This window comes from Ranitomeya imitator, chromosome 1 (assembly GCF_032444005.1).
Source record: "Ranitomeya imitator isolate aRanImi1 chromosome 1, aRanImi1.pri, whole genome shotgun sequence".
Classification (NCBI taxonomy): Eukaryota; Metazoa; Chordata; class Amphibia; order Anura; family Dendrobatidae; genus Ranitomeya; species Ranitomeya imitator.
Genome location: NC_091282.1, coordinates 298,607,126 through 298,628,943, shown reverse-complemented (window position 1 = coordinate 298,628,943; position 21,818 = coordinate 298,607,126). Strand labels below are relative to the sequence as shown.

The 21,818-nt window shown below is 42.4% G+C and overlaps 1 protein-coding gene across 1 annotated transcript in view; it reads right to left on the bottom strand.

Annotated features, from left to right (window-relative positions):
• Window positions 1–4,312: 4,312 nt before the first annotated feature.
• The window catches only part of C1H22orf15 (chromosome 1 C22orf15 homolog), a 29,616-nt gene continuing 12,110 nt past the window's right edge, over window positions 4,313–21,818 (bottom strand). The window contains exons 3-5 of the mRNA XM_069745413.1: window positions 20,733–20,855; window positions 16,158–16,232; window positions 4,313–6,434 (exon numbers count right to left, since the gene is read on the bottom strand). Of these exons, the coding sequence (XP_069601514.1) occupies window positions 6,289–6,434; window positions 16,158–16,232; window positions 20,733–20,855 (344 nt within the window). The 3' untranslated portion in view covers window positions 4,313–6,288. The remainder of the gene's footprint in view (window positions 6,435–16,157; window positions 16,233–20,732; window positions 20,856–21,818) is intronic.

Here is a 21,818-nt window from a genome sequence, read left to right as displayed (position 1 = left end):
TCTGGTGGCCATCTCTGTCACGGGATGTACGTACTTTTGTGCAGTCCTGTGGGATTTGTGCTAGGGCTAAGCCCTGCTGTTCTCGTGCCAGTGGGTTGCTTTTGCCCTTGCCGGTCCCAAAGAGGCCTTGGACACATATTTCGATGGATTTCATTTCTGACCTTCCCGTTTCTCAAAAGATGTCAGTCATTTGGGTGGTCTGTGATCGCTTTTCTAAAATGGTCCATCTGGTGCCCTTGGCTAAATTGCCTTCCTCCTCTGATTTGGTACCTTTGTTCTTTCAGCATGTGGTTCGGTTGCATGGCATTCCTGAGAATATTGTTTCTGACAGAGGTTCCCAGTTTGTTTCAAGGTTCTGGCGAGCCTTTTGTGGTAGGATGGGCATTGACCTATCCTTTTCCTCGGCTTTCCATCCTCAGACTAATGGCCAGACCGAACGAACCAATCAGACCTTGGAAACATATCTGAGATGTTTTGTTTCTGCAGACCAGGATGATTGGGTGTCCTTTTTGCCGTTGGCTGAGTTCGCCCTTAATAATCGGGCCAGCTCGGCTACCTTGGTTTCTCCATTTTTTTGCAATTCTGGGTTCCATCCTCGTTTCTCTTCAGGACAGGTTGAGTCTTCGGACTGTCCTGGTGTGGATTCTGTGGTGGATAGGTTGCAGCAGATCTGGACTCAGGTAGTGGACAATTTGATCTTGTCCCAGGAGAAAGCTCAACTTTTCGCTAATCGCAGACGCCGTGTGGGTCCCCGACTTCGTGTTGGGGATCTGGTTTGGTTATCTTCTCGTCATATTCCTATGAAGGTTTCCTCTCCTAAATTTAAACCTCGTTTTATTGGTCCGTATAGGATTTCTGAGGTTCTCAATCCTGTGTCTTTTCGTTTGACCCTCCCAGACTCCTTTTCCATACATAATGTATTCCATAGGTCGTTGTTGCGGAGATACGTGGCACCTATGGTTCCATCTGTTGAGCCTCCTGCCCCGGTTTTGGTGGAGGGGGAATTGGAGTATATTGTGGAGAAGATTTTGGATTCTCGTGTTTCTAGACGGAAACTCCAGTATCTGGTTAAATGGAAGGGTTATGCTCAGGAAGATAATTCCTGGGTTTTTGCCTCTGATGTTCATGCTTCCGATCTTGTTCGTGCCTTTCATGCGGCTCATCCTGGTCGGCCTGGGGGCTCTGGTGAGGGTTCGGTGACCCCTCCTCAAGGGGGGGGGTACTGTTGTGAATTCTGTGGCTGAATTCACTCCTGTGGTCACAAGTGGTACTGCAGCTTCTGAGCTTTCTCCCTCAGGTGTTCTGGTGAGCTCGTTGACTGCTTCATTACTTAACTCCGCCTGATGCTGCTATCCTTGCTCCTTGTCAATGTTTCAGTGTTGGATCTGAGCTTCTCCTGATTGTTCCTGTGACCTGCTGCTCTGTATAGCTAAGTGCTTTTTGCTTTTTTGTTGCTTTTTTTCTGTCCAGCTTGTCTTTTGTTTTGCTGGAAGCTCTGAGACGCAAAGGGTGTACCGCCGTGCCGTTAGTTCGGCACGGTGGTTTTTTTTTGCCCCCTTTGCGTGGTTTTGCTTTAGGGTTTTTTGTAGACTGCAAAGTTCGCTTTACTGTCCTCGCTCTGTCCTAGAATATCGGGCCCCACTTTGCTGAATCTATTTCATCCCTACGTTTTGTCTTTTCATCTTACTCACAGTCATTATATGTGGGGGGCTGCCTTTTCCTTTGGGGAATTTCTCTGGGGCAAGTCAGGCCTATTTTTCTATCTTCAGGCTAGCTAGTTTCTTAGGCTGTGCCGAGTTGCCTAGGTAGTTGTTAGGCGCAATCCACAGCCGCTTTTAGTTGTGTTTAGGATAGGATCAGGTGTGCAGTCTACAGAGTTTCCACGTCTCAGAGCTCATTCTTGTATTTTTGGGTATTTGTCAGATCACTGTGTGCGCTCTGATCGCTAAGCACACTGTGTTTCTGGATTGCCTTCATAACACCTGTCATTAGCAAACATAACAGCGCGCGCGCGTCGCATTCAGCTCTGCGCGTGCGCACATCTGATTCCTCTGTTGGCGCTCTTTCCTGTCCTCTCCGTCATCCTGGAGGACTGTAACCCGGAAGTAGCTCCCATGCTGCTATGTAAACTGCTTCCTGCTGCTTCTCTGTGCCTGATGTTCATTTGTGTTTACAAGTGCTTCTGGCCACCTGTGGTCTCTGTGCGTTCCTAGCTCTCTGACTTTGGGTCTCCTCCGTCCTCTGCAGTGCCTGCCTGTTTCCTGTGTTCCTGCCTTGTTCCTTCAGTTCCTTTTCCTCTGCGGTACCTGCCCGGCTTCTATATCTTTTCCTTGCTCCCGTCAGCCTCGGTGTCTCCATATTGTCATGCCAGCCTCCGTGCCTCCGTAGCGTTCCCATCTTCTCCCTTGTCTCAGTAGTTCCTTTCTGTTCCCTCTTTTCCTTTGTGCCTGCTGTGTTCCCATCTGTTCTCAGTCGACCCTCCAGCTTCCGTGGCGATAGTCCCTCACGGGCCTGCCCCTAACTCTCCCTGTATAGGCGGTCCACCTGGTCAGCTCGTCCGAGAGGGGTTCGTCATCACGGTCCAGTGGGTCCACTCTCCGTTTTTCACTGTTTGAATCTACATGCTCTATCGGACTGCACTCGGGTGACATCCGAGTGCAGCCAGATTCTTACAGCGTCACAATAGCCAACATCGAGCAGCATAGACTCCACAGTAGACTTAGGCACAATGGCATTCTAGCAAGACAGACCCAAGCCCATCCATTCAAATTCTAATGTGCTCAGTTTCTGCTGCTTCTGATTGGCCAAATGGAGACACAATGCTAACTGTTTAGTGCATTTAAATATGAAGTTGAACGACCAGTAATGTTCTGCTCTGGCGGAAATATCAGAATACTCCATTTACCTGTTCTGCCAGAAGAGCACACAACTTTTGTAGATTGTTCATTTTTTTCAGGCTAAAACCTTTACATACGGGCACCAAAGAGCAAAATAGCACATGTAATATACCCAAGAGTGCTGTATTAGATTTCTAAGAAATTGGAATGTTTTGTGCCTTTTCATAACTAATGTTATACAATATTCAGAATAGTTGAACTGTTAAATATTTTCATGTTCTCTAGATAATTAAAAAAATAATCTCTTAGAATAATTTTGTTTTATTTGGTATTAAAAGGTTTACTCTAGTGGATATGTTCTCTTCATATTCGTAGCATTAGTGCAGTCTCTTTCCTGGTTTCTTGCAGGGTGGCCTCTCCTCCTTGAGTGACAGCTTTGGTGAGTAGTAGAAGTGTAGTATTGCTAAATCAAGAATAGCAGCAGGAAATTCAACACAATAAAACAGTATTCATCAATCAAAGCTGACCTAGTGACCCATGGTAAGATAAGTGTTATGCCTATACCCCATAATCCAACTTAAGCATAAAAGAAAAATTGGATAATTGTACTTGTACAAGTAGAGTACAAGTACATAAAATTATGTATACAAACTGTACTATAAAGCTTTGCACATGTTCTGCTATAACCTATTCAGCTATCAGTCATTTGTTCTGAGTCTACACTATTATATCACTATATTTACAGATATAGATAACATGGCATTTGAACAAACACAGGAAAGTGAGAATCGTGGTCAGGAGATCAACTGTAAAAACCGATGATGGAGGATTGTGATTTTGCAAGATTGATAATCGCAGCTTGTCAGGAGCTGAGAGGGAGGTGGAGGTGACAGCTAACTGCTGTATAAAAATGAATGATCTGGAAAGAGGTGGCTGCGATATTACGAGTTATGCCCCCCAGGTACGTAACTATTGAGCACACTCGGCCAGGGTCTGGTCAGGTAGTGGTGGCCATGCTCCCTGGAAGCCAGATGTACACTATGAAAGATAAAATCTGTAATTGCAAGAGAATGGAAGCAGATGAAAAGGAAAGTCAATTGCAAGCCTGCTAGTTTTCATGCCTTCTAACTGACTATAGCAATGTACAGTGATAACTTGAGAACGCTCCTATAATTCAAGCTTTTTACTACAGTACATCTACTAAGAATAATCTGTAATGTATGATGTTAGCAGCCATCTGTGTTGTGAATCTGAATGATGACTATTAAAGGGCAATTCTGTTGGTAGGGTTAATATAAACCATAAATTGCACCACAATTTGCTCTGAATTTGGTGATGTTATTAAACACTTTTCAAAACTGCCTAATAAAGAACAAAAAGTGTCCAAATACTTAGCAAATCTGTTACAAGTCAAGTATTCCATTTTTTGCACATATTAAGGCAGAATTCTGGCTCATTAATTAGAAAATTTTCTCCAATGTGTACATATATACATTTAATGTCTTTTAAAACATCTTTTGTTTTTACTCACAACATTTGTAAAACTGCAACATACAGTCATGCCCAAAAGTATTGACACCCCTGCAATTCTGTCGGATAATACTCATTTTCTTCCTGAAAATGATTGCAATCACAAATTCTTTGGTATTATTATCTTCATTTAATTTGTCTTAAATGAAAAAACACAAAAAGAATTGTCCTAAAGCCAAATTGGATATAATTCCACACCAAACATAAAAAAGGGGGTGGACAAAAGTATTGACACTGTTCGAAAAATCATGTGATGCTTCTCTAATTTGTGTAATTAACAGCACCTGTAACTTACCTGTGGCACCCAACAGGTGTTGGCAATAACTAAATCACACTTGCAGCCAGTTGACATGGATTAAAGTTGACTGAACCTCTGTCCTGTGTCCTTGTGTGTACCACATTGAGCATGGAGAAAAGAAAGAAGACCAAAGAACTGTCTGAGGACTTGAGAAACCAAATTGTGAGGAAGCATGAGCAATCTCAAGGCTACAAGTCCATCTCCAAAGACCTGAATGTTCCTGTGTCTACCGTGCGCAGTGTCATCAAGAAGTTTAAAGCCCATGGCACTGTGGCTAACCTCCCTAAATGTGGACGGACAAGAAAAATTGACAAGAGATTTCAACGCAAGATTGTGTGGATGTTGGATAAAGAACCTCGACTAACATCCAAACAAGTTCAAGCTGCCCTGCAGTCCGAGGGTACAACAGTGTCAACCCGTACTATCCGTCGGCATCTGAATGAAAAGGGACTGTATGGTAGGAGACCCAGGAAGACCCCACTTCTTACCCTGAGACATCAAAAAGCCAGGCTGGAGTTTGCCAAAACTTACCTGAAAGATCCTAAAACGTTTTGGAAGAATGTTCTCTGGTCAGATGAGACAAAAGTAGAGCTTTTTGGGCAAAGGCATCAACATAGAGTTTACAGGAGAGAAAAAAAGAGGCATTCAAAGAAAAGAACACGGTCCCTACAGTCAAACATGGCGGAGGTTCCCTGATGTTTTGTGGTTGCTTTGCTGCCTCTGGCACTGGACTGCTTGACCGTGTGCACGGCATTATGAAGTCTGAAGACTACCAACAAATTTTGCAGCATAATGTAGGGCCCAGTGTGGGAAAGCTGGGTCTCCCTCAGAGATCATGGGTCTTCCAGCAGGAGAATGACCCAAAACACACTTCAAAAAACACTAGAAAATGGTTTGAGAGAAAGCACTGGAGACTTCTAAGGTGGCCAGCAATGATTCCAGACCTGAATCCCAAAGAACACCTGTGGAGAGATCTCAAAATGGCAGTTTGGAGAAGGCACCCTTCAAATATCAGTTTGCCAAAGAAGAATGGTCTAAAATTCCAGTGTAACAAACTCATTGATGGTTACCGGAAGCGGTTGGTCGCAGTTATTTTGGCTAAAGGTTGTGCAACCAAGTATTAGGCTGAGGGTGCCAATACTTTTGTCTGGCCCATTTTTGGAGTTTTGTGTGAAATGATCAATGTTTTGCTTTTTGCTTCATTCTCTTTTGTGTTTTTTCATTTAAGACAAATTAAATGAAGATAATAATACCAAAGAATTTGTGTTTGCAATCATTTTCAGGAAGAAACTGAGTATTATATGACAGAATTGCAGCGGTGTCAATACTATTGGCAATGACTGTATATAATTTATGGAAAAAAATTTTTAAATTGAAATCCAGAATTTAATACTCAGATTGGACATAGAAATTTGTTCCCAGTCATTTAACGGACTAACAAATCCTTGCTCTACTGCTTGAAGTATCCAAGTGTCCAATCTGATGGTCGTATGACGTAATGTGTTAAATACATAAATCAGCATTTCGTACCGCCAAGACTGTGGATTGTGCAGATTTGCTATGTGGGTTACTGCTGCTCTGATGTTTGTTGTTCCATATTCGCTATATTTCTGGATTAGTTCTTCAGACCATCTTGTTCTTTTGCTGAGAAGTTGCTCTTGTTTTTGATGGAGAAGAAAAAGGTGTTTCCTTGGAGGTTCGAATCTTCTTATGAACAGAATTTCGCCATTTGTCTCGTACATGCGGATTAGAAAGCTTCTGCAAACGTTCTGCATGAGAAAAGCATATTTGTTCATCTTGACATTTGCTTAAGAGTTCATTTGAATGACTTTGTTTTATGATGAACAATATGTGATTGAGCTATATGATATACAGTGTATAATGGCTTTAAAGATTTGCCAGCATCTAGACTTTCCCTAACCAATTTTTCTTTGATTTTTTTTTTTTTTTTATTGTATGCATTTAGTTTTAATAAAGCAGAAATCGTAACTAAGAAGAACCACATATGAGTGGGCAACTATAAATACAGTTTGCATGACCCTTGTTTCCACATGTTAGAGTCGTCTGGGAGATACCTGCCAGGGTAGATAGGATAGATGTTGGAGTGATGGTGGTATTGCTGCCAAAATGCCCAGTAACGAAAATACAATAAGTATTTGATACACTGCCAATTTTGCAAAGAATGGAGAGGTCTGTAATTTTTATTGTAGGTACACTTCAACTGTGAGAGACAGGATCTAAAAATAAAAACCAGAAAATCACATTGTATGATTTTTTTTTTTTTCATAATTAATTTGCAATTTATTGCATGAAATAAGTATTTCATCAATACCAACCAGCAAGAATTCTGGTTCTCACAGACCTTAGTTTTTCTTTAAGAAGCCCTCTTACTCTGCACTCATTACCTGTATTAACTGCACCTGTTTGAACTTGTTACCTGTATAATAGACACTGGTCCACACACTCAATCACACTCCAACCTCTCTATCATGGCCATGACCAAAGAGCTGTCTAAGGACACCAGGGACCAAATTGTAGACCTGCACAAGGCTGGGATGGGCTACAGGACAATAGGCAAGCAGCTTGGTGAGAAGGCAACAACTGTTGGCACAATTAATAGAAAACTGAAGAAACACATGTCTGTCAATCTTCCTTGGTCTGGGGATCCATGCAAAATCTTGCATCGTGAGATAAGAGTAATTCTAAAAAGGTCATGAATCAGCCCAGAACTACTCGGGAGGACCTGGTCAATGACCTGAAGAGAGCTGGGACCACAGTCTCAAACATTACCTTTAGTAATACATTATGCCGTCTTGGATTAAAATCCTGCAGGGCACACAAGGTTCCGCTGCTAATGTCAGCACTTATCTAGGTCCATTTGAGGTTCACCAATGACCATCTTGATGATTCAGAGAAGGCATGGGAGAAGGTCATGTGGTCAAATGAGACCAAAATAGAGCTTTTTGGTATCAACTCCACTCGCCGTGTTTGGAGGAAGACGGATGAGTACAACCTAAAGAACACTGTCCCAACCGTGAATCATGGTGGGGGAAACATCATACTTTGGGGGTGTTTTTCTGCAAAGGGGACATAATGATTGCACAATATTGAAGGAAGGATGGATGGGCTCATGTATCATGTATTGTGAGATTTTTTTCCCTCAGTAAGAGAATTGAAGATGGGTCATGACTGGGGTCATTGTCATGCTAGGAGACCCAAACACACAACCAGGGCAACCAAGGATTGGTTCTGTAGGGAGCATTTCAAGGTCCTGGAGTGACCTAGCCAGTACCTACCCAATAAAAAATCTTTGGAGGGAGCTGCAACTCACTGTTACCCAGTGACAGCCTGGATCCTGAAATATTTGGAGAAGATCTGTATGGAGGAGTGGCCAAAATCCCTGCCTCAGTGTGTGCAAACGCGGTCAAGAACTACAGGAAATGTCTTACCTCTGTAACTGCAAAGAAAGGTTTCTGTACCAAATATTAAGTTCTGTTTTTCTATAGTATCAAATACTTATTTCATTCAATAAAATGCAAATTAATTCTGTAAAAATCATACAATTATTATTATTTATTATTATAGCGCCATTTATTCTCAGGAAGTAGAAAGGGCTTGGATATGTGTTTTGAAGGAGAGATAAGTGTCAAGGATTACACGGAGGCAGTGAGCTTGTGGGACTGGGGAGAGTGAGTAGTCATTTACTGTAATGGATAGGTCTGTTGAGGGAGTCAAGTGGTATGGGGGAAAGATGATGAATTCTGTTTTGTTCTGTTTGTTCATATTAAGTTTTAGAAGTCTAGCAGAGAAGAAGGATGAAATAGACAGACATTGTGGGATTCTGGTTAGTAGGGTGGTGATATCTGGTCCAGAAATGTAGATCTGTGTGTCGTCAGCATAGAGATGATACTGAAAGCCGTGAGATTCTACTGTATGAGCTGTCCCAGGCCAAAGGTGTAAATGGAGAAGAGCAGGGGCCCTAGAACTGAACCTTGTGGGACTCCGACAGATAGGGGGCGAGGTGAGGAGGTGGTGTGTGAGTGGGAGACCCTGAATGTCCAGTCTGTTGGGTATGACGAGATCCAGGATAGGGCCAAGTCTGTGATGCCAAGGGATGAGAGGGTCTGTAGTAATAGGGAATGGTCCACTGTGTCAAAGGCAGAGGACAGGTCCAAGAGGAGGACGACAGAGTAGTGTAGCTTGGCCTTGGCGGTTAATACGTCATTGGTGACCTTAGTTAGGGCAGTTTCAGTGGAGTGGTGTGACCGGAAGCCAGATTGTAAGCGGTTGAAGAGGGACAAGAAGAGAGGTGGGAGGACAGTTCAAGATGGATGTGTTGTTCCAGTAGTTTTGAGGCATAGGGGATAAGTGGGGCGATAGCTAGACACAGAGGATGGGTCAAGAGAGGGCTTTTTGAGGATAAGTGTGATTGAGGCATGTTTAAAGCTTGAGGAAAAGACACCAGTTGTTAGTGATAGGTTGAAGAGATGGGTTAGGGTTGGGATGAAGACTGTGGTGAGGTTTGGGATGATGTGGGTTGGGATCGGGTCAAGTGCACAGGTGGTGAGATGTGATCTTGGGAGTGGAGAGTCGATCTTCTGTAATGGTGGAGAAGTTGGTTTTGGAGGAGGAGGCTGGGCAGTTAGGAGAAAAGGCTCTGGGGGTTGTTGACCAAAACTCTCTCTGATATCAATCTTCTGCTTGCAAAAATGAGGCAAAGTCTTCGGCTGAGATGAGTGGAGAGGGAGGGGGTGCAGTGGGACAGAGGAGAGAATTGAAAGTGATTGAATGTGATTTTCTGGATTTTTTAAGATTCTGTCACTCACAGTTGGTGTGCCGACAATATAAATAACAGACCTCTCCATTCTTTGTAAGTGGGCAAACTTGCAAAATCAGCAGCGTATCAAATACTTATCTTCCCCATTGTATGTGCAATGCTTTGTATTGTGGCAAACACATGACTAGAATTACACACTCTTACAGATAAAGAGGATTTGCGGATAATCTCTTAAAGTGAACATGATTAAAGGTACCGTCACACTAAACGATATCGCTAGCGATCCGTGACGTTGCAGCGTCCTGGCTAGCGATATCGTTCAGTTTGACACAGCAGCGATCAGAATCCTGCTGTGCCATCGTTGGTCGGAGCAGAAAGTCCAGCACTTTATTTCGTCGCTGGACTTCCTGCTGACATCGCTGAATCGGCGTGTGTGACGCCGATTCAGCGATGTCTTCGCTGGTAACCAGGGTAAACATCGGGTTACTAAGCGCAGGGCCGCGCTTAGTAACCCGATGTTTACCCTGGTTACCATCCTAAAAGTAAAAAAAACCAAACACTTCATACTTACCTTCCGGTGTCTGTCCTCTGGTGCTGTGCTTTCCTGCACTCACTGTGAGCACAGCGGCCGGAAAGCAGAGCGGTGACGTCACCGCTCTGCTTTCCGGCCGCTGTGCTCACAGCCAGTACAGAGAAGCACAGCGCCAAGGACAGACAGCGGAAGGTAAGTATGAAGCGTTTGTTTTTTTTAACTTTTAGGATGGTAACCAGGGTAAACATTGGGTTACTAAGCGCGGCCCTGCGCTTAGTAACCCGATGTTTACCCTGGTTACCGGTATCGTTGGTCGCTGGAGAGCGGTCTGTGCGACAGCTCTCCAGCGACCAAACAGCGATCGTTGTCGGTATCGCTGCAGCGTCGCTTAGTGTGACGGTACCTTAGGTGTCTTAAAATTGCTAGAGCAAGTCTTCTATTTGTCCTCTTGGTTACTGATGTTAGAGATTGACAGCATGCTGAACACGGTGGTAGCGTGAATAATTATTGGAAGACATAATGCCTCTTTTGGCAACAATGCAGAAAGGTAAAAAAAATCTGTCCATGTTTGGAATTTAGGAAGTACTTTTTTCCAGGAACCATTACACTCCTGAGTTGTATCTCGTATTTAGATATGTTCACACTGAGGGTTTTTTGTGGATCTTGAAGCAGATCTGCTTCATAATCCACAATAAAGAGTATTTGAAACAGTTTTTGATTTGTATTTTTAAGCGCATCTCCTTCAAAACCTTCGTAAAAAACCCTAATTGTGAATATTCCATTATTGATTGTTTTCATTCAGATGATTTAGGTTGAGCTGCTATATAGGCATCGACAGACCCACAACCTTAATGAAAATTACATCATTGAATTTTCTCAGAGTCTGGCATTCTGAGGATGTCATCCATCGGCCTAGTCAGATTTCATTATGCCAAGGCCTGAACATATTTAGCTGGCTGCTCATAGAACGCTATTTATAAAATATATATTTATTTCATTCTATCACAAAATAAAACAACCAATCATTCATTCAGATAGTCAAAATAGTTTTATCTGTCATCCCTTTTCAGCTTTATGCGTGTTTTATGGGCCTGGCATTTCTGGTATATAAATGAATAACATTTGTTTCCCTATTATGACTATACCATTTGGTTATTACCACTGCAAAGGATGTTCATCATCAATATTTTAGGCAGTTTTTTGCAGCACTATTTGTCAAAACCAGGGTTGGATCAACAGTATGGCAAAGGTACAAATTATTATTATTATAGCGCCATTTATTCCATGGAGCTTTACATGTGAGGAGGGGTATACATAATAGGGTATACATAATAACAACAAGTACAATAATCTTAAACAATACAAGTCATAACTGGTACAGGAGAAGAGAGGACCCTGCCCGCGAGGGCTCACAATCTACAAGGGATGGGTGAAGATACAGTAGGCGAGGGTAGAGCTGGTCGTGCAGCGGTTTGGTCGATCGGTGGTTACTGCAGGTTGTCAATTCTACTTTTTTTTCTCTTTTAAGTTTTTTTTTTTGCTTACACATACTGATGCAAAATACTCACCAGAATACTTTCATGTGATAGTGTCTGGAAAAAAACTGAGGAGGAACGCTCATTGTCCCAGCTACTTCATCCTGGCACCATTAGTACACCCAAGACTATAATCACACAGCAGTGTTTTATATACGTGTTCTATACATATTTTTTTTCTGATATTAACCCCTTAGCGACCGCCGATACGCCTTTTAACGGCAACCGCTAAGGGTACTTAAACCACAGCGCCGTTAACGGCGCTGTGGAAAAAGTAAATAGCGCCCCCCAGAGTCGGATGTTCTCCGGGGTCTCGGCTGCCGGGGGTAGCCGAGACCCCAGAGAACATGATTCGGGTTTTTTTTTACCGACCCCGCATTTGCGATCGCCGGTAATTAACTGTTTACAGACGATCGCAAAAAAAAAAAAAAAAAAACGCGATCTCTTTTTAATTTCTCTGTCCTCCGATGTGATCGCACATCAGAGGACAGAGAAAAGGGGTCCCAGATAGCCCCCCGATACTCACCTATCTCCCCCGGTGCTCCTCATGGCTCCCGGTGGGCGCCGCCATCTTCAAAATGGCGGGCGCAGTGCGCCCGCCGGCCGGCACCGGGTGAATCTTTGGGGACTCGGCTGCCGGGGGTAGCCGAGACCCCAAAGAACATGATCTGGGTCGGTTTTACCGACCCCTGTTTTGCCATCGCCGGTAATTAACTGTTTACCGGCGACCGCAAAAAAAAAAGAAAAAAAATCAAAGTGTAATTCTCTGTCCTCTGATGTGATCGCACATCAGAGGACAGAGAAATAGGGGGATTTGGGGACCCTATTATACTTACCGGTGTCCCTGGATCCTCCTGCTGCTCCTCTTGGCTGCCGGGGAAAAGAAAATGGCGGGAGCATGCGCAGTGCGCCCGCCATCTATCGCCATCTGCCGGCCTACAGGAGAAGAGCAGTTGGGGCTAAAATTAGGGTTAGGGCTAGGGTTAGAGCTAGGGTTAGGGCTAGGGTTAGGGTTGGGGCTAAATTTAGGGTTGGGGCTAAATTCAGGGTTAGGGTTCTTTCACACTTACGTCGGTACGGGGTCGTCGCAATGCGTCGGCCCGACATACCGACGCACGTTGTGAAAATTGTGCACAACGTGGGCAGCGGATGTAGTTTTTCAACGCATCCGCTGCCCAATCTATGTCCTGGGGAGGAGGGGGCGGAGTTACGGCCACGCATGCGCGGTCAGAAATGGCGGACGCGACGTACAAAAAAACGTTACATTGAACGTTTTTTGTGCCGACGGTCTGCTAAAACACAACTGATCCAGTGCACGACGGACGCGACGTGTGGCCATCCGTCACGATCCGTCGGCAATACAAGTCTATGGGAAAAAAAACGCATCCTGCGGGCACATTTGGAGGATCCGTTTTTTGTCCAAAACGACGGATTGCGACGGATGCCAAACGACGCAAGTGTGAAAGTAGCCTTAGGGTTAGGGTTGGGGCTAAAGTTAGGGCTAGGGTTGGGGCTAAAGTTAGGGTTAGATTTGGGGTTAGGGTTTGGATTAGAGTTGGTATTAGGGTTAGGGTTGGCATTAGGGTTACGCTTGGGATTAGAGTTAGGTTTGGGATTAGGGTTAAGGTTAGGGTTGTGATTAGGGGTGTATTGGGATTAGGGTTAGGTTTGAGGTTAGGGTTGAGATTAGGATTAGGGGTGTGTTGGATTTAGGGTTTTGATTAGGGTTATGGTTAGGGTTGACATTAGGGTTGTTTTGGGGTAAGGGTTGTGATTATCGTTAGGGTTAGTGATTAGGATTATGGATCGGGTTGGGATTAGGGTTAGGGGTGTGTTGGGGTTAGGGTTGGAGCTAGAATTGGGGGGTTTCCACTGTTTAGTTACATCAGGGGGTCTCCAAACATGACAGCCAATTTTGCGCTCAAAAAGTCAAATGGTGCTTCCTCCCTTCTGAGCTCTGCCGTGCGCCCAAACAGTGGGTTACCCCCACATATGGGGCATCAGCGTACTCGGGATAAATTGGACAACAACTTTTGGGGTCCAATTTTTCCTGTTACCCTTGTGAAAATAAGAACTTGGGGGCTACAAAATCTTTTTTGTGGAAAAAAAAATATTTTTTTATTTTCACGACTCTGCATTCTAAACTTCTGTGAAGCACTTGGGCATTCAAAGTTCTCACCATACATCTAGATAAGTTCCTTGGGGGGTCTAGTTTCCAAAATGGGGTCACTTGTGGGGGGTTACTACTGTTTAGGTACATCAGGGGCTCTGCAAACGCTCAGGGGCTCTGCAAACGCAACATAATGCCCACAGACCATTCTATCAAAGTCTGCATTCCAAAACAGCGCTCCTTCCCTTCCGAGCTCTACCGTGCGCCCAAACAGTGGTTTACCCCCACATATGGCACATCAGTGTACTCGGGATAAATTGGACAACAACTATTGTGGTCCAATTTCTCCTGTTACCCTTGTGAAAATAAAAACTTGGGGGCTACAATATCTTTTTTGTGGAAAAAAAATATATTTTATTTTCACGACTCTGCATTCTAAACTTCTGTGAAGCACTTGGGCATTCAAAGTTCTCACCAAACATCTAGATAAGTTCCATGGGGGGTCTAGTTTCCAAAATGGGGTCACTTGTGGGGGTTTCCACTGTTTAGGCACATTAGGGGCTCTCCAAATGCGACATGGCGTCCAATCTCAATTCCAGACAATTCTACATTGAAAAAGTAAAACGGCACTCCTTCTCTTCCAAGCTCTGCGGTGCGCCCAAACAGTGGTTTACCCCCACATATTGGGTATCGACGTACTCAGGAGAAATTGCACTACAACTTTTGTGGTCTAATTTCTCCTGTTACCCTTGTGAAAATAAAAATTTGTGGGCAAAAAGATCATTTTTGTAGAAAAAATGCGATTTTTTTTTTTTATTTTTTTTTTTTATTTTCACGGCTTAACGTTATAAACTTCTGTGAAGCACATGGGGGTTCAAAGTGCTCACCACACATCTAGATAAGTTCCTTAAGGGGTCTAGTTTCCAAAATGGTGTCACTTGTGGGGGGTTTCCACTGTTTAGGCACATCAGGGGCTCTCCAAACGCGACATGGCGTCCGATCTCAATTCCAGACAATTCTACATTGAAAAAGTAAAACGGCACTCCTTCTCTTCCAAGCTCTGTGGTGCGCCCAAACAGTGGTTTACCCCCACATATGGGGTATCGACGTATTCAGGAGAAATCGCACAACAACTTTTGTGGTCTCATTTCTCCTGTTCCCCTTGTGAAAATAAGGATTTGTGGGCGAAAAGATCATTTTTGTGTAAACAAATGCGATTTTTTTATTTTTTTATTTTCACGTCTCTTTGTTATAAACTTCTGTGAAGCACATGGGGGTTCAAAGTGCTCACCACACATCTAGATAAGTTCCTTAAGGGGTCTAGTTTCCAAAATGGTGTCACTTGTGGGGAGTTTCCACTGTTTAGGCACATCAGAGGCTCTCTAAACGTGACATGGCGTCCGATCTCAATTCCAGCCAATTCTGCATTGAAAAAGTCAAACGGCACTCCTGCACTTCTAAGTTCTGTGGTGCGCCCAAACAGTGGTTTACCCCCACATATGGGGTATTGGCGTATTCAGGAGAAATTGCATAACAAAATTTATGGTTACATTTCTGTTTTTACACTTGTGAAAATAAAAAAAATGGTTCTGAATTTAGATGTTTGCAAAAAAAAGTTAAATGTTCATTTTTTCCTTCCACATTGTTTCAGTTCCTGTGAAGCACGTAAAGGGTTAATAAACTTCTTGAATGTGGTTTTGAGCACCTTGAGGGGTGTAGTTTTTAGAATGGTGTCACACTTCATTATTTTCTATCATATAGACCCCTCAAAATGACTTCAAATGTGATGTGGTCCCTAAAAAAAATGGTGTTGTAAAAATGAGAAATTGCTGGTCAACTTTTAACCCTTATAACTCCCTAACAAAAAAAAATTTTGTTTCCAAAATTGTGCTGATGTAAAGTAGACATGTGGGAAATGTTATTTATTTACTATTTTTTGTGACATATCTCTCTGATTTAAGGGCATAAAAATACAAAGTTTGAAAATTGCAAAATTTTAAAAATTTTCGCCATATTTCCATTTTTTTCATAAATAATCGCAAGTAATATCGAAGAAATGTTACCACTATCATGAAGTACAATATGTCACGAAAAAACAATCTCAGAATCAGCGGGATCCGTTGAAGCGTTCCAGAGTTATAACCTCATAAAGTGACAGTGGTCAGAATTGCAAAAATTGGCTCGGTCATTAAGTACCAAATTGGCTCTGTCACTAAGGGGTTAAATATACCCTCTACGGGCATGTTACGTTTTTTGTTGTTGACTGATTGTTTCTTTAAAAAAAAGATAAAAAAACTGAGACATCTGATTTGTGGACCAAAATCACTCATTCAAGTCAATTTGTCTGTAAAAAAAAAAAAAATATCAGCACATTGATGACATTAGTTACTAGAAAACCAGATGTCACATTGAAGTTAAAAATAAACAGAGATGAAAACTCGGCATGAAAAACTGCTGAAAGTCAATTTGTTTTCCTCCTATAAAATAACAAGCTAAAGATATATAAATACCGTAAGTCTTAAGAAATTGAACTCTTACCTGCTAACTCTGGATGACGTTTCCACAGGTTCTCCAGCAAAGACTCATAGCGGGCTGGCTCAGATCCTTCACCCCCTACAAGTTTAGAGAATTTAAGGGAATATGTCATCAGGTTTTCTTCACCTAACCGGAGAGCAGCATAATATAGACACAGAGACCCTGATTCCAGTAATGTCACTTATTGGGCTGCTTGCTGTAGTTTTGATAAAATCAGCAGTAGATTATCACTAGAGGACTAGTAAACCTGTAGTCCTCCATATTCATGAGCGCTGTATAACCCCGCAGCTTTCTGTGGTGTGTGGCACCCTTGTCTCCTGGCCCAGTAAGGTGCTGTTCCGATATCTCTTCATTCCGTTTGCCCTGCCTGAGCTAATAATGCCTCAACGATCCTGTTGTCATATAGTAACATAGTAACATAGTTAGTAAGGCCGAAAAAAGACATTTGTCCATCCAGTTCAGCCTATATTCCATTATAATAAATACCCAGATCTACGTCCTTCTACAGAACCTAATAATTGTATGATACAATATTGTTCTGCTCCAGGAAGACATCCAGGCCTCTCTTGAACCCCTCGACTGAGTTCGCCATCACCACCTCCTCAGGCAAGCAATTCCAGATTCTCACTGCCCTAACAGTAAAGAATCCTCTTCTATGTTGGTGGAAAAACCTTCTCTCCTCCAGACGCAAAGAATGCCCCCTTGTGCCCGTCACCTTCCTTGGTATAAACAGATCCTCAGCGAGATATTTGTATTGTCCCCTTATATACTTATACATGGTTATTAGATCGCCCCTCAGTCGTCTTTTTTCTAGACTAAATAATCCTAATTTCGCTAATCTATCTGGGTATTGTAGTTCTCCCATCCCCTTTATTAATTTTGTTGCCCTCCTTTGTACTCTCTCTAGTTCCATTATATCCTTCCTGAGCACCGGTGCCCAAAACTGGACACAGTACTCCATGTGCGGTCTAACTAGGGATTTGTACAGAGGCAGTATAATGCTCTCATCATGTGTATCCAGACCTCTTTTAATGCACCCCATGATCCTGTTTGCCTTGGCAGCTGCTGCCTGGCACTGGCTGCTCCAGGTAAGTTTATCATTAACTAGGATCCCCAAGTCCTTCTCCCTGTCAGATTTACCCAGTGGTTTCCCATTCAGTGTGTAATGGTGATATTGATTCCCTCTTCCCATGTGTATAACCTTACATTTATCATTGTTAAACCTCATCTGCCACCTTTCAGCCCAAGTTTCCAACTTATCCAGATCCATCTGTAGCAGAATACTATCTTCTCTTGTATTAACTGCTTTACATAGTTTTGTATCATCTGCAAATATCGATATTTTACTGTGTAAACCTTCTACCAGATCATTAATGAATATGTTGAAGAGAACAGGTCCCAATACTGACCCCTGCGGTACCCCACTGGTCACAGCGACCCAGTTAGAGACTATACCATTTATAACCACCCTCTGCTTTCTATCACTAAGCCAGTTACTAACCCATTTACACACATTTTCCCCCAGACCAAGCATTCTCATTTTGTGTACCAACCTCTTGTGCGGCACGGTATCAAACGCTTTGGAAAAATCGAGATATACCACGTCCAATGACTCACCGTGGTCCAGCCTATAGCTTACCTCTTCATAAAAACTGATTAGATTGGTTTGACAGGAGCGATTTCTCATAAACCCATGCTGATATGGAGTTAAACAGTTATTCTCATTGAGATAATCCAGAATAACATCCCTCAGAAACCCTTCAAATATTTTACCAACAATAGAGGTTAGACTTACTGGCCTATAATTTCCAGGTTCACTTTTAGAGCCCTTTTTGAATATTGGCACCACATTTGCTATGCGCCAGTCCTGCGGAACAGACCCTGTCGCTATAGAGTCACTAAAAATAAGAAATAATGGTTTATCTATTACATTACTTAGTTCTCTTAGTACTCGTGGGTGTATGCCATCCGGACCCGGAGATTTATCTATTTTAATCTTATTTAGCCGGTTTCGCACCTCTTCTTGGGTTAGATTGGTGACCCTTAATATAGGGTTTTCATTGTTTCTTGGGATTTCACCTAGCATTTCATTTTCCACCGTGAATACCGTGGAGAAGAAGATGTTTAATATGTTAGCTTTTTCCTCGTCATCTACAACCATTCTTTCCTCACTATTTTTTAAGGGGCCTACATTTTCAGTTTTTATTCTTTTACTATTGATATAGTTGAAGAACAGTTTGGGATTAGTTTTACTCTCCTTAGCAATGTGCTTCTCTGTTTCCTTTTTGGCAGCTTTAATTAGTTTTTTAGATAAAGTATTTTTCTCCCTATAGTTTTTTAGAGCTTCAATGGTGCCATCCTGCTTTAGTAGTGCAAATGCTTTCTTTTTACTGTTAATTGCCTGTCTTACTTCTTTGTTTAGCCACATTGGGTTTTTCCTATTTCTAGTCCTTTTATTCCCACAAGGTATAAACCGCTTACACTGCCTATTTAGGATGTTCTTAAACATTTCCCATTTATTATCTGTATTCTCATTTCTGAGGATATTGTCCCAGTCTACCAGATTAAGGGCATCTCTAAGCTGGTCAAACTTTGCCTTCCTAAAGTTCAATGTTTTTGTGACTCCCTGACAAGTCCCCCTAGTGAAAGACAGGTGAAACTGCACAATATTGTGGTCGCTATTTCCTAAATGCCCAACCATATCAGAAATATCTATTTCTGATATGCGGTACCTATTTTTGACAAGCTTTTTGACTGGGCTTTCTATCATTATATATCAGTTCTGTACGGTTATGCTAATTGAGAGAGATATATACATTTTCTAGGGCCATGTTTCTGGTAATATTTTTGCTATCTGGCTTTTTTCTGCGTATCTAATTTCTATATATTTATATGAATAGCATAGCTTTGATGTCATTTGTTTTGCCAGCTGATATCACTATCTTAGGGCAATTATTTTGTATTTACTTTGCTACTACACTTATTTGTCTGGCATCTGTCCACGCATGTTACCATACTGTATATAACCTGTCTTTTATATATCTTATTAGCCCTGTGTCTGACTATCCTTGGTATCTGGCGCCCCCTTGTGAAGTCTTATTGTGATGCTATCATCCAATACTTTCTTGCAGAATATCTGACATTAGTTATCTTTACCATCTATCTTTATTCTTTTCCCACCTTATCCTTTATATGCACACTGATGCTGTTTGATATTATTAGACATTTGATACATTTTTAGACAATTTGTGTCCCACCTTTTGTCATTATCTATATACCTTTATCTACACATGTTTGTATATAGTGCATGGTCTCACTATTATTATTTTATTTTTACCTTTAGTAGTTGTCCTTTTTTGTGGTCCAGTGTGGGTTTTATTTTCACATTTATCCAATTTATGTGTACATATTGACCTGTTTCATTGTAGTATCGCCACTCGTTTTCTAAAGTGCCAGCATCCAACCAATTGTCTTTGGTTTTTCACTTCAGACTTTATCTTGCCTTGATCTTGCTTTATGACCACATGGTCGGTGTTCTCTCTTTTGCTTTTTCTATGCAACATGTACACAGACATATGCCGATCGGTGGTATGGGCAGGGTTATATAGCGCTCAGCATTCAGAGGTGATTTTATAAAAATTTAACAAACCGCTCAGTAATTGATACATTGCCGGAATCAGGGTCTCTGACCCTACATCATGCTCCTCTCAGAAGGGGTAGTTAAAACTTTCTGACAGATTCTCTTTAAAGTAAGTTAGAATGTGAGTTGCTATGTGAGCAGATTGATCAGTGCTTCCGTTCTGTAGTCATGCAGTAAGTATAGTAGAGTAGGAAGGGACCTCATGGGTCATCTGGTCCAACCCCCTGCTTAGTGAGTCCTACATTGAGCAGGAGATTGGACCAGATGACCCAGGAGGTCCCTTCCAACTCCACCATTCTATGACTATTGTCCTACTTGTTACAGCATTTTTACAAAATAAATATTACAAAGATGAAATTCTGGATTCTTTTGTCTTTCCACGCCTCCAAGACAGGAGGAATCTACATATAGTTCACTGGTGATATTCTGAAAGCTTATGTAAGCTTCAGCAAGTGGAAAATGAAATGGAGAATAAAGTATTGCGTAGATTCTTCTTCGTTCCTTTCGTCAGATAATCTAAAACCTTTTTAACATCATGTGCCATATGATCATGCCATTATATTCTGTGGTGAACCCTGACTACATGATACTGTAGGTTGCACTGGTTTATTCAGGTAGATAATCGTTATCTTTATTTTTTATATAGCGCTAACATATTCCGCAGCGCTTTACAGTTTGCACACATTAACATCGCTGTCCCCAATGGGGCTCACAATCTAAATTCCCTATCAGTATGTCTTTGGAATGTGGGAGGAAACCGGAGTACCCGGAGGAAACCCACGCAAACACGGAGAGAACATACAAACTCTTTGCAGATGTTGTCCATGGTGGAGTTTGAACCCAGGACTCCAGCGCTGCAAGGCTGCAGTGCTATCCACTGAGCCACCGTGCTGCCAGAATGTATGACATGATATGGAAATCTGGATATTTCTACTTACGGATAATCTTAACCAGAACATAGGTCTGTCGTTCCTTCAGGTAGTTAGTAGCATTGTCTTGAGATCCTTCAAAATCGCTAAGATTTATTAGATTTCCAGACTCGTCAAGGAGATCAATAGCAACTAAAAATAAGCAAAATATGAATGTTGTGTGCCTACCTATATAAAATAACAGTGCAATAATGACATCAGTTACTGTCTGATAATGCTTGATGATATAAAAGTTACAAAAATAAAAAACTGACTGTTACTTCCAAACAGAACTCAGGTGTGTACAGGTGCTTACTTAATATATAACTAACAAATAAAGTGGCACTCTGTAGCGCTATAGCATGCAAGCATCAAATATCTGAAATTTTAATTGCATTACTGCACTAGAAAATATGAAAAATTTGAGAATATTTAACGCATAAATTGTCCAATTCATGTGTACCCGGCAGCCGCGATAAGGCGATTCTGGTTGCTGGGACCTATCCTATTGAGACTCCTCTCATTGGCTAATATATAGCCTACATTTATATGGGAAGGTGCAGCAGAACAGGGGAGTGTGAGGGGAGGCACAGTATAGAGACTGGACAGTACAAGTAGAACACAGTGTGAGGGGACAGTATGTGAAGAGGGGCCAGTATGAAAAGGTAAGGATCATGCAAGGTTATGTATCATAAAAGGGACAGTGTAGGGTTCATATTTTATGCTGGGAGCACAGTGAGCACCAACTATTTATTCAGGAGCACAGCATATGGGAGGTTAAATATTTTTCGGACTATAAAATGCACTTTATTCCCACATTTTTCCGGACGCCACCGCATCGCAGTAATGGATGTGCGTGGAGCCCCCCACACCACAGAGGACCTCCGAAAATGTCACACCAGCCTGGGATGGAATTTCCTGGAGGCCACCACATCACAGCAATGGATGTGCGGGGGCTCCGGGCTTTCAGAAAATGTTGGCGAGCCCCCGCACCACGGGCACCGCCGAACCTGCAGCACCAGTCTGGGATGGGAGTCATATCACCAGAAAACCGAACACCCCCTGTGACCACGCTCCACCAGCTTTTCCGATCCCCCCCGGTAAGCTGAATCCAGA